General features: G+C 42.6%; 1 protein-coding gene across 2 annotated transcripts in view; it reads right to left on the bottom strand.

Moving 5' to 3' along the window:
- Positions 1-13644, bottom strand: part of PTPN2 (protein tyrosine phosphatase non-receptor type 2) — an 85569-nt gene extending 71925 nt beyond the window's left edge. The window contains exon 1 of one of the 2 annotated variants that reach the window (XM_023647484.2): positions 13230-13644. In XM_023647484.2, coding sequence (XP_023503252.1) covers positions 13230-13298 — 69 coding nt within the window. In that variant the 5' untranslated portion in view covers positions 13299-13644. The remainder of the gene's footprint in view (positions 1-13229) is intronic. The other variant, XM_023647483.2, reaches the window with a different exon arrangement.
- Positions 13645-13889: the final 245 nt, after the last annotated feature.

The following is a 13889-nucleotide window of genomic DNA, read 5'->3' as shown; positions in this document are numbered from 1 at the left end:
AGTCTATTGGCGCGGTTTTCCAAAAGTATTTGGTCACTTTGTGTCTGTGTCACATTTTGGTAATTCTCACAATATTTCAAACTTATTCATTACTATTATATTTGTTATGGTGATCTGTGAACAGTGATTTTTGATGTTACTATTGTAACTGTTTTGGGGCACAATGAACCATGCTCACAAGACAGCAAACTTAATTGATAAATGTTGTGTGTGTTCTGACTACTCTACTGACCAGTCATTCCTGCATCTCTCCCACTCTCCTTAGGCCTCCCTATTCCTGGAGACACATGAATATTGAAGTTATTAACAACCCTACAAGGGCCTCTGAGTGTTCAAGTGAAAGGAAGAATTGCACATCTCTCACTTTAAGTCAAAAGCTAAAATGATTAAGGTTAGTGAGGAAGGAATGTTGAAAGCCAAGATAGGCCGAAAGCTAGGCTTCTTGCACCAAACAGCCAAGTTGGGAAGGCAAAGGAGAAGTTCTTGAAGGAAATTAAAAGTGCTACTCTATTGAAGACACAAATGAAAAGAAAGCAAAACAGCCTTATTATTGATATGGAAACGTTTAGTGGTCTGGATAGAAGATCAAACCAGCCACAGCATTCCCATAAGCCAAAGCTAATCCAAACCCAGGCCATAATTCTCTTCAATTCTATGAAGGCTAGGAGGTGAGGAAGCTGCAGAAGAAAAGTTTGACGCTGGCAAAGGTTGGCTGAAGATGCCGCCTAGAGAGAAGTCAATGCCTGGCTTCAAAGAACAGGCGGATTCTCTTGTTAAGGACTAATGCAGCTGGTGACTTTAAGGTGAAGCCAGCATTCACCTATCATTCCAAAAATCCTAGAGTCCTTAAGAATTATGCTAAATCTACTCTGCCTGGGCTCTATAAATGGGACAATAAAGCCTGGATGACAGCACACCTGTTTCCAACATGGTTTACTGAATATTTTAAGCCCACCATTGAGACCTATTGCTCAGAGAAAAGATTGCTTTCAAAATTTTATTGCTCATTGACAATGCACCTGGTCACCCAAGAGCTCTGATGGAGATGTACAATAAGATTAATGTTGTTTTCATGCCTGCCAACACAACATCCATTCTGCAGCCCATGGCTCAAGGAGGAATTTCGACTTTCAAGTCTTATTATTTAGGAAATACATTTCATAAGGCTATAGCTACCATAGACAATGATTCCTCTGATGAATCTGGGCAAAGTAAATTAAAAACCTTCAGGAAAGAATTTACCATTCTAAATGCCATTAAGAACATTCGTGATTCATGGGAAGAGGTCAGATATCAATATTAACAGGAGTTTGGAAGAAGTTGATTCCAACCCTCGCAGATGACTTTGAAAGATTCAAAACATCAGTGGATGAAGTAACTGCAGATGTGGTGGAAACAGCAAGAGAACTAGAAGTGGTGCCTGAAGATACGACTGAATTGCTGCAATCTCATGATAAAACTTGAACAGATGAGGAGGTGCTTCTTACGGATGAGCAAAGAAAGTGGTTTCTTGAGATGGAATCTACTCCCGGTGAAGATGCTGTGATGACTGTTAAAATATCAAGAAAAGATTTCAAACATGACATAAACTTAGTTGATAAAGCAGCAGCAGGACTGACTCCAATTTTGAAAGAAGTTCTATTGAGGGTAAAATGCTATCAAAAAGTGTCTCATGCTACAGAGAAATCGTTCATGAAAGGAAGAGTCAATCGATGCAGCAAACTTCACTGTTGTCTTATTTTAAGAAATTGTCACAGCCACCCCAACCTTCAGCAATCACCACCCTGATCAGTCAGCAGCCATCAACATCCAGGCAAGACCCTCCACCAGCAAAAAGATTACAACTCACTGAAGGCTCAGGTGATGGTTAGCATTTTTTAGCAATAAAGTATTTTTTTTGGAGAGGAAGATTGTCCCTGAGCTAACATCTGTGCCAATCTTCTTCCATGTTGTATGTGAGACACTGCCACAGCATGGCTTGATGAGCAGTGTGTAGGTCCACACTTGGTATCCAAACCCGCGAACCCTGGGCTGCCAAAGTGGTGCATGCAAACTTAACCATTACACCATCCAGCAAACCCCAATAAAGTTTTTTGTTTGTTTTGGGGTTTTTTCTATGAGGAGGATTGTCCCTGAGCTAACATCTATGCCAATCTTCCTCTATTTTGTATGTGGGATGTCACCACAACATGGCTTGACGAGTGGTGTGTAGGTCCATGCCAAGTATCCAAACCTGCAAACCCTGGGCCACCGAAGCGGAGGACACAAACTTAACCACTATGCCACTTAGCCGGCCCCCCAGTGAAGCATTTCTTAATTAAGGTATGTTCATTGTTTTTTTAGACATAATGCTATTGTATGCTCAACAGACTACAGTATAGTGTAAACATAACTTTTATATGCACTAGGAAACCAAAAAAATTCATGTGACTTACTTTAAGTTCATGTGATTGCATCTCTGAGGTATACCTGTATACTGATTCAATAGAAGCCCTATCAAAATTCCAATGACAATTTTTGCAGAAATGGAAAAACTCATCCCAAAATTTATATGGAATTTCAAGGGACCCTTGAATAGCCAAAACAATCTTGAAAAGGAGTAACAAAGTTGGAGGACTCAAACTTCCTGATTACAAAACTTACTACAAAGCTACAGTAATCAAATTAGTGAGGTTGGCATAAAGACAGACATATAAATCAATGGAATAGAGTACAAAGTTCAGAAATAAACCCTTAGATTCATGGTCAATTGATATTCAACAATGGGGCTAAGACCATTCAATGTGAAAATGACAGTCTTTTCAACAAATAGTGTTGGGAAAACTGGATATCCACATCCAAAAGAAAGAAATTGGACCTTATCATATACAAAAATTAACTGAAAATGAATCAAAGACCTAAATGTAAGTGCTAAAACTATAAGACTCTTAGAAGAAAACATAGAGATTGAAAACATTCATGACTTTGGATTTGGCAATAGTTTCTTAAATTATGACACCAAAAGCACAGGTGACAAAAGAAAAATAGATAAATTAGACTTCATCAAAATTACAAACTTTTGCGCATCAAACGACACTATAGAGTGAAAAGAAAACCCACAGATCAGGAGGAAATATTTGCATATCACATATCTGACAAGGTTTAATAACCAAAATATATTAAAAAATCCTACAATTCAACAACAAAAGGACAAAAATTTTAAAATTGGCAAAGATACTTATTAGAATGGCCAAAATCTGGACCAGCACCAAACGTTGACAAGGATGTAGAGCACCGGTGACTTTCATTCACTGCTGGTAGAAAGACAAAATGGTACAGCCACTTTGGAAGACAGTTTACCAGTTTCTTATAAAACAAAACATACTTTTACGATATGATCCAGCAATCGCACTCCTTGGTATTTACACCAAAGGAGCTCAAAACTTATGTCCACACAAAAACCTACACATGGATGTTTATAGCAGCTTTATTCATAATTGCCAAAACTTGGAAGTAACCAGGATGTCCTGCAGTAGGTGAATGGATAAATAAAATGTGTTACGTCCAGATAGTGGAATATTACTCAGTGCCAAAAAGAAATGAGTTATCAAGCCATGAAGACATGGAGGAAACTTAAATGCATATTGCTAAATGAAAGAAACCAATCTGAAAAGACTACATACTGTATGATTCCAACTATACGACATTCTGGAAAAGGCAAAACTATGGAGACAGTAAAAAGATCAGTGTGGTTGTAAGGGGCTGGGAGATGGGGAGGAGGGATGAACAGGCAGACCAGAGAGGATTTTTAGGGCAGTGAAAATATTCTGATGTCATAATGATGGATACACGTACATTTCTCAAAACCCATAGAATGTACACCACCAAAAGTGAACCCCAAGGTAAACTAAGGACTTGGAATGATTATGATGTGTCAATGTCAACGTAGGTTCATCAATTGTAACAAATGTATCACTCTGACGGGAGATTTTGATAATGGGTGAGGCTGTATATGTGTTGGGACAGAGGGTATATCAGAATATCTGTATCTTTCCCCTCAAATTTGCTGTGAACCTAAAACTGCTCTAAAAAAATAAAGTCTTCATTAAAAAAAAGGCAAAAGACTTGAATAGACATTTCTCTGAAGATATACAAATGGTCAATAAGCACCTAAAAAAGATGCTCAACATCCTTAGTGATTAGAGAAATGCAAATCTAAACCACAAGGAGATACCACTTCATACCCACTAGCATGTCTATAATTTAAAAAATGGAAAACAGGCGTTAGCGAGGATGTGCAGAAATCAGAATCCTCAAACATTGCTGGTGGGAATGTAAAATGTTCCAGCCACTGTGGAAAACAGTTTAGCAGCTCCTCAAAAAGCTAAACACACAATTACCACATTATCCAGCAATTCCACTTCCAGGTCTAAGTCCAAAAGAATTAAAAACAGAAACTCTAATGGATATTTGCACACTAATGTTCACAGCAGCATTATTCACAACAGTTAAAAGGTGGAAAGAACCCAACTGTCCACTAACAGAGGAATGGATAAACAAAATGTGGTATTATACATACAAAAAAATACTAGTAAGCCATAAAAAGGAATGAAGTTGATAGGCTAGAACATAGTTCAACCTTGACAACATTAAGCTAAGTGAAATAAGCCAGACACAAAGGGACAAATACTGTATGATTTCACTTGTATGAGATACCTAGAATAGATAAATTCACAGATAGAAAGTAGAGTGGATGTTACCAGAGGCTAGCAGAGGGGGGAATAGGGAGTTATTGCTTCATGAATACAGAGTTTCTGTTTGGGGTGCTCAAAGGGTTTTGGAAATAGTGGTGTTGGTTGCACAACAATGTAAATGTAATCAACGACATTGAATCGTATACTTAAAAATGGTTAAAATGGCAAATTTCGTTATACTAACTAGTTTCTTCTTCCCAGAGATACTTTATCCATATATAAGTCGTCACCTGCCTTCCTCCCTCCCTCCCTCCTTCTATCTATCCCACCCCTATGAAACAAATATTAGCATACTGTTTTGCACCCTGCTTTTTTCACTTAACATATATTGGAAATCCTTCCACATAGATCTCACATGTCTATTTTAACACTTGAATAGTATTCATTATTTAACCACTCTTCTACAATGGACATGTAGGTTATTTCCAGTCTTTAGCTACTACAAATAATGCTGCATGGGATAACCCTCCAAAGAAGCAGTATCAATGTACACTTCTATTAATAGCTGTTTCCCCATACCTTCATCTGCTGTTATACTGTCAAACTTTTTGATCTTTGATAGGTGAAAAATGGTCTTATTGTACTTATAGTTTGCAATTATCATTACGAATGAAGTTGAACAGCTTCGCTTTTTTTTTTTTTGCTGAGGAAGATTCAGCCTGAGCTAACATCTGTTGCCAATCCTCCTCTTTTTGCTTGAGGAAGATTTGCCTTAAGCTAATATCTGTGCCAATCTTCCTCTATTTCGTATGCGGGTCACCGCCACAGCATGGCCACCAACGAGTGGAAGAGGTCCATGGCCAGGAACCGAACCTGGGCTGTGGAAGCAGAGCGTGCCAAACTTAACCACTAGGCCATGGGGCCAGCCCCCAGCTTCCCTTATTTTTAAAAGCCATTGGTACTTCCTTTCTCTTTTTGACATGTAGGAGCTCTTTACATATTAAGGAAGTTAAGCCTTTGTCATATATTGCAAATATTTTTTCAATTTATTATCTTCTGACCTTGCTTATGGTATTTTTTCATGTAGAAAATTTAAATTTTCATAAAATCAGATTTCTATCAGCCTTTTCAAGATTTTTTGCATCATGGCTCAGAAAGGCCTTCCCTATTCTACGATTACAAAAAATTTTCTCCAGTGTTTTCTTATCCAGTTTTATGGCTTCATTTCTTTTGTTTATATCATTGCTCAACCAGGATTTTATTTAGGTATAAGGAATGAGGTAGACACCCAATTAAATATTTTTGTGGTAAAACATACAGTAGTTGGTGGGGCTGGCCCCGTGGCCAAGTGGTTAAGCTCACACGCTCCGCTGCAGGTGGCCCAGTGTTTCGCTGGTTCAAATCCTGGATGCAGACATGGCACTGCTCATCAAACCACGCTGAGGCAGTGTCCCACATGCCACAACTAGAAGGACCCACAACAAAAAATATACAACTATGTACCGAGGGGCTTTGGGAAGAAAAAGGAAAAAATAAAATCTTAAAAAAAAAAAAAAAATACACCAGTTGGTTTAAATGTTCTCTGTCCCTAACAGCTTACCAACAAAAAATAAAGACCATAATGGAGTGTTAAGTGGAACTACCAGGCTGCTGACAGGGAAGAGAGCATAGAGAAGCTAGATAAGAACTCCGAGGGGAAACCAATCAAATGTATGCTTATTTGAGAAAGTGAAGAGCACACTTGTGTTCATTTTAATTTCTCTTTCCTAGATCTCATCTGTCCCTATCTCTGGTTTACTCTCTGGAAGAGAGTGAGCAGCGTAACAGAACAAAGAGATTAAGCAGGGAGACAGAAGAGCAGGAGACTGCAAAAGACCCGTAACAGTTCTCCAACTGGGACTAGGGAATCCTGTGCATAGTAATGACGTGGGAGAAGCCAAAAAGAGCTGTTGGAGATTCTGGTTAAAATCAGGAAACTGAACAAGAGGCAAGCTAAAAAGGCTGGGAGACAAACACAAGCTGGATTTCCATAATTATAGGTATCAGTAACCTACATAAAGTATGTCAAAGGCAAAACACAGTCTGATTTCTAGTGATGTATTCTCTGTTGGGTCACCATTCCCAAGGCTGTTTTCCCTTAAAGCAGTGGTCCTTTTGAGAAGTCACAGAGATCCACTTAAGAATCTCCCAAAACCTATGGAATCACCTAGAAACTAAATACCCAGGTACATATATATAATTTAGCATACAGTTTCAGGGGACTTGGAAATCCCTTTCCAGTCTGATTCATGGATCCCAGATACTGTTTTAAAGGCCCCCAGTCCCAAAATGACCCTATTCATTATAACATATTCCACTCCCTCCTTGCCACAAAAATTTAAGTGATTCCCTCAGTGCTGTTAATCTCAAGTAGATCATAAGAAAACAACATAGGCGGTCACACTGGCAAGTTAGGATAACGCTGAAATGAGAATCACAAGGACTAGATTTGGCTCCCAGTTGTGTCACTAATGGATACGGTAACTTTACGTAAGTCACAACTTCATGCTGGAAGAGTGTTTCCTCAGCTGTGAATGGGGTGGAGGTGGAAACGGAATAAACCAAGGTGCTGACATTCTAGAAAGTGAGCAGTATTCTTTTGTTTAGTGAATACTTACTGAGCATCTACACAGGTTCTCAGGCCTACAAGCAGATGGTGGTGAAACAAAAAAATGAGGCAACTCTCAAGGAGCTACACAGACAAGCAGTTATAAAACAATGTGACTCATACCCTAATAAAAGAATAGAGAGGGCTCAGGAATCAGAGAAAAAGGAGCATATAGCTTTGCCTGAGGAGACTAGAGTCTAGCCTGGAAAATGTTTCCCAGATAGACAAGGCAGGCACAGAGTATATCCAACACGTGCAAAGACTCTACTGTGTGACAAAGCAGGCGATCTTCAAGGAAATTCAAGGAATTTGATACAGCAAGAGCCTGTGCAACCATGTAAAAGCACTGAGCACTAAGATTAAACAACAGGAGGAGAATGTCTACTGGGGAGTGTTTTACAACAAAACAGCTTTAATTCATCCTGCCTAACTGGCTGCCCACTGTAAGTACTAAAAGAATAAAGCTTGGTTGATATCTTACTTCTAAAAATTAGCTGACCCACAAATGGTAAAAACTGCTGCTACTCTGACAATATTTGAACTACGAATTTCTAATAAAGAAAAATGACCAGAGGCCAGCCCAGTGGCATAGTGGTTAAGTTCATGCACTCTGCTCTGGAAGCCTAGGGTTCACGGGTTTGGACCCTGGGCGTGGACCTACACACCACTCATCAAGCCATGCTGTGGCAGCATCCCACATAGAAAACAGAGGAAAACTGGCACAGATGTTAGCTCAGTGACAATCTTCCTCAAGTAAAAAGAGGAAGATTGGCAACAGATGTTAGCTCAGGGCCAATTTTCCTCACCAAAAAAAAGAAAGAAAGAAAAATGAACAGTTAAGAACATGGTTCCTAAACTCTGATTAATCAACCAAATTCTTTCTGAGCCACCACTTAGTAGGAACATTATTCCATGACTTAGCTTTTCCCATTTCCCTCCAGTTTTACTCGCTTCCCCAACAGGCTTACTAAACTCCGTTCCTTTTCTCTGCCCTTCTCATGCTGCAGCCTGATTCAGACGGCAATCAGCAGTGACTAAAGGAAAGGCAAAAAGGCAATCATGAACATTTCCCAAAAAGCCAGAATTAACCTCAGACTAAAATAATGCTACTAGTTTGTCAGTCAGATCAAATTAGACTTTTCCAGTAATATCACCTCTGCCAATTGTGCCCTTTCCTGTGAGCTCTTGATCCCGTCAGCTCCTGCTTTCTGAGGTTTCTGGCTCCAACAATCATCCCTTCTATTTCTTCAACCTCCAACCTCTCTCTTTAGGTTTATCCCCTAATGATGTAAACATATCAAGTCATCCTTCTCTAGTAAGAAGTCATTATTCAACAAATATTTATCCAGTGCCTACTAAGTGCCTAATTTGCAAAAGGTACTGGCATTGCCTACATGAAGCTCTGATGAGGTAGTGAAGATAAACTCAAACTAATAGTCTGTTCTGCCCCAACTCAGTAATTCATTCCCAAGAAACCTCCTATTATCGAAAGTTATGTTATAAAGGCAACCGTTGGGCCCGCCCAGTGACGTAGTGGTTAAGTTCACACACGCCACTTTGCCAGCCTGGGGTTCACAGGTTTGGATCCCAGGTGCGTACCTAGCACTGCTCGTCAAGCCACACTGTGGCGGCATCCCACATAAAATAGAGGAAAACTGGCACAGATGTTAGCTCAGTGACAATCTTCCTCACGCAAAAACAAAGAGAAAGATTGGCAACAGATGTTCGCTCAGGGACAATCTTCCTCACACACACACATACACACACACAAACGCAACTGTTCAAAGGGAGTAAAAAGGAGTAAGGGGCCAGAGTGTTTCAGACTCAAAATAATAAATTCGCTTTTCCTACAAGACTATCAATAAGGTGTAAAGTTCTCATACCACTAAGCAAGTCTAGCTTTTAGTTATATCTAGTTTCTGCTCAAGTGTAAAGCCTTTCTTTTCCTAGTCCAATTAACATTGCCAAAAAAGCACAACTCTCCTCAAACATTATCATAAATATCACCCACTGTTAGGATATACAAAGCAGACAGCCCACTTAACTACTTTTTCCCTACTCAAGCAATAGCGGTTTGCTTAATGCAAATTATGTTCCCTAATCTGCTGCTCCATTAGATCCAATGTGCTGCTATGAAAGAGGAAGTCCATGGGATCCCATAGAAGTATGTAACAGGGGATCATACGCTGCATGGGAGGGTTGGGAAGGCCCCCTTAAGGAAGTGAGACTTCAAGGATGAGTAGGAGGCAGTTAAGCAAAAGGGAAAAGAAACGGGGCGGGGGGGGAGGGGGTGGTTGGGAAGAGTTGTACTAAGGCAAAGAAAACTACATTTATAAAGGCTCTAAGGGAGAATGGACTTGCACATTTCAAGGAACAGAACCCACTGGAAAACAGGGAAGAAAGTCATATGGAGAGGCAGGACATGTGGTCTCGTGAGCCATAGGAGGGGTGTAATTTTACTTTATGAGCAATGGGAAACCACTGAAAGTTTTAAGTAGAGAAGTCACATAATCATGCTTCATTTTAGCTACCTTTCCTCACTCTATCCCATCAAGTTGGGTTTCTTAAAAGAGTGGTCTACACTTGTTCTTGCTGGTTTCTACTTCTTTCCACCTTCTCTTCTCAACGCCTGGCATCTGACTTCTGTACCCCATTGAAATTCCTCTCTTTAAGATACCTGTTGATCTTCTAGTCGTTAATTCAATGGAGCCTCTCAGTTTTGAACTCATTTGTCCCATCCACAGCATGTAGTCCTGCTGACCATCAACTCCCTCCACACCCCACCACTGATTTTCTCCTCATTTCCATGACTATTCCTCTCCAGTCTTTTTTGCAAGCTCTTCTTTCTCTACCTACGCTTTTAAATGTTATTGTCTGTCAGGATTCTGTCCTTGGACTTTAGCATTTCTAAACCCTCTATATTTTCCCTGGGTGATCTTATCCATGTCTAGGACCTGAAACATCACCTACGTGCTCATGACTTCCAAAATCACATTTATAGCTCAGACTTCTCCTGAACTCCAAATTTATATGTTAAACTATTTCCATTTCGATGTCTTACAGGTACCTTAAACTGAACTGAACAGTTTCAAAACCAAACACATCTATCCCCTTACCATTTCAAATCTCGATCTCCCCTTCATTCCTCCTGCTACTGCCTTAGCTCAAGGGCTCAACATTTCTCTTCAGGTTTACTCGAACAGACCATTTCCCTGTGCTACAGGCCTTTAGTTAGTCCCATCCAACCCACGGGTAGAATGATCACACTAAAAAGTAAATATTAAGATCACGGTACTTCCAGGCTTAAAATTCCTTGGTGAGTCCTATGGAGTAGCTCAAATTCCTCAGTCTGATCTCCAAGGGCCTCACAGGCTCTATCTTACTCTCTGGCCTTCTCTCTCTAGCTCCTCAACTTCACACCCCATTCCTCGCCAGGCTAAATTGTTGGTAGTTCTCTTGGCATTCTATGAACTGGAACTTTACACACATTTCTTCCTTCTCGGGAACACTAATTCTCTCTTCCTCCCTCATTCGCTTCACCTGGCCTACTTGTCCTTCAAGACTTAGGTAAGGCCCTCTCTCCTCCAGGAAGTGTCACCAGAACTCCCAGGTGTGCCCCTTTGGGAATGTACAGCACCTCGTGCTTAACACAGCTTTTGCATTTATTACTTTTATGTTTTCACATGCTTACGTATTTACTACTCCCCATGAGTCTGGATCCTTGAGAGCAGGGACTCAGTCTAACACTAGCACATAACAGGTGTGTTAAGAGTGAATGAATGAAATTATGCAATTGCAAGGAGGCCCTCAAGAGAACAAGCCCTAGAATGTAAGCTCCTCAAGAGCAGGAGCTTCGTCTGTGGCATTCTCTGCTGAATCTCCAAGGCCCAGAGCAGGGGCTGGCATGCCACTGATGCTCAGTACATAGCTATAGAAGGGCTGAATGGATACTCCAGGGTCAGAGGAAAACACTTAGTCTAAACTCTTCCTAGACTTGCTTTTTGTTACTAACTTTCTTGGTTTGTGACCTACTTTTACTATAACACCAGTGTGTACTGCATGATTTCTACTGACCAAACCAATGCTCTTGTTCTTCCATTAGGAAAAAATAAAAATAAGAGCAATGACCAACCCATTAAACTAAAGGATTCTGAGGCACAAGTCCATGGAAGGATTTCCTGAACTCCTCGAAACTGAACGTGAAATTTTCAGCAGATGTAAGTCAATGCCTTTTTCTCGTGAGGGATTAGTTTTCATTGAATTTTCAAGGATATTAAAGATACCGAACAAAAAACATCAAATTGCTTAACCAAAATGTTAAGCTGAATTAAGTTGTAGCCTTCACCTTTCTGTTCTCAAATCAGTATTTTGATATATCACTAGCAACTTGGAGACAGCAGCCTCTACTAAAACAAATGTAACTAGAGAAGACAGCTGGCAGGCTCTCACTTTAAGATTCCTACTAAAATTTGCATTTAAAATTTTCTATAATTGGAAAAGTCCTTACCAGCATTCTTCAAAGTTAGTACCCTATTCTAACATACTCTCTACCCATGTGAGTCAGGGTATTTACTCTACTTCCTGCTAATGTGTTCAAGAAGAAAATGTTAGATTCTAAACATAATGACAAAAGAAACATTTTTTACTGTCATCTAATTAAATGGAAGGGGGAAAAACCCAGGATCATCCAGATTTACAGGAAAGCCCTTTTCTTTTTTCCCTTTTACTGTACACAGACTGAACCGAACAGCAGGAGCAGCACTTAACTCATCAACCACTCAATTCAACCTTGGGAATACTATACTAATAATTAAACAGTAAAGAACAGGCAGTTAAATCATTTTAACAGAGACAAACTTGTTTTAATTAAAAGGTTCTCTAGTTGATCTAGAGAAGCTAGTCACAAGAGTTCAACTACATACATGATTCCACTTATGAGTTCGAGAAAAGCCAAGATTATTCTATGGTGATAAGAAATCTGAACAGTGGTGGCCTATAGGGTGGAGAAGGGGGCATGAGGGCACCTTCTGGGGTGGTGGAAAGGTTCTTTATTGTGATTTGAGTAGCGCTGGCACAGATTATACATTTATGAAACTTGCTTAACTACATACATGTCTTTTACTGTACGTAAAGTATGCCTTAGTAAAACAAATTCAAATAGAACAACATCCTTATTATTTCTTTTAACTAATACAAACAAAGCCTATCCTCGTTCCTGCAAGCTCTTTGTGGAGGACGACCCACACGATGACACGGGGCTCTGAGAAAATTAACAGCTGAGGCGCCAGGAGCTCTGGCCGACTCTGCGGCTTCGGCACTGCCGCTCCGAGAGGCCCGGGAGCCACCGCCAGCACCCGAGGCACGAGCGGCCGCGGCTTCGGAACTGGGCGCCGCGGCCGGCCCCCGCCCGCTCGGCCAGGACACCTGGCCAGGGGAAAAGGGGTCCGTGGGCAGAGCCAGGCGCAGGGGCGTGCGAGCGACCGCGAGGCTGCCGCCGGCTCCCCGCCACCCCCGCCCCTCCCCACGCTTCCCCGCGGCCCCACCGCCCCCCCGCGGTCCCACCGGCCCCCGCGGCCCCTCTAATCGCTCCCAGGTCTCACCGGTCGCCCCCCGCCCCCCGGCCTCCTGGGTCCCCAGGGGCCGCAGAACACGTCCACGCCCGCCACAAGGCGCCGCTGTGGCGCCACCTTCCAGAACTAACTCTGCGCTTGCGCTTAAGACTAGCACCCTCAACCAGGCTTTTTTTCAAAAGGAACCGGAGACTCGGTCGGCGCAAGCGCGCCCCTGACGCGGCCCGCGCGCCGCCACTTCCGCCCCGAGCGGGAGGCGGGGGAGGCGGGCGAGAGCCGCCGGGCGCGAGCCTGGGTCCTCGAGGAGGACAGCGGCTGCCGGTCGAGCCCGCGACTCACCAAGTACAACTGCTGCCAGCGATTCTGAGCATCCAGCTCCTCAAACTCCCGCTCGATGGTAGAAGACATGGCGGCGGGAGCGAGCTGGCGCGAGCGGAGCCTGCGCCGGCGGAGAGGCTCAGGCCCCTCAGGATCCGGGGAGAGCGCTGGCGCTGCGGCGCATGCGCGCTCCGCTCGCCGCCCCGCCCCCACGCCTGTCCGGGCCGTCCGCGGGGAAAGTACCTGGAGCGTCGGACGTCAGCGCGCTGACTCGCGCCGAGCCGGTCCGACTGCGGCTGGGCGGGGCGCTCGGGGAGGCGTGGTCCAGAGGGAGCCCAGGTGGGTAGGGGGCGGGGCCAAAGGCACCACCCAGAGGCTGCTGTCCCGAGAGTCTGGGCCGAAGGTGGCCCGACCCCAGGACTCGCTCGGGCTGGTCGGAGGGAGGAGGTGGAGTACCGCGAGGTTCCCAGGAGTGCAGCAGGCCAAGGAAGTCCCGTGAGAAGACCTCCTTCCTTCTTGCCGTCCCAGTTCTCTTTTTCTTCCTAGTCTTGATTTTTTTTTTAATGCGGTATTTGAAATTTATTTTAAACATCATCTAGGTCAGTTTGGTGACCTGTGTTCAACTTTGGAACAGATTTCTCAGCCCTTTCAAAGAATGTAAACCATCCTTGATGCTAATTC

This window comes from Equus caballus, chromosome 8, assembly GCF_041296265.1.
Source record: "Equus caballus isolate H_3958 breed thoroughbred chromosome 8, TB-T2T, whole genome shotgun sequence".
Classification (NCBI taxonomy): Eukaryota; Metazoa; Chordata; class Mammalia; order Perissodactyla; family Equidae; genus Equus; species Equus caballus.
This window is presented reverse-complemented; position numbering and strand designations above follow the sequence as displayed.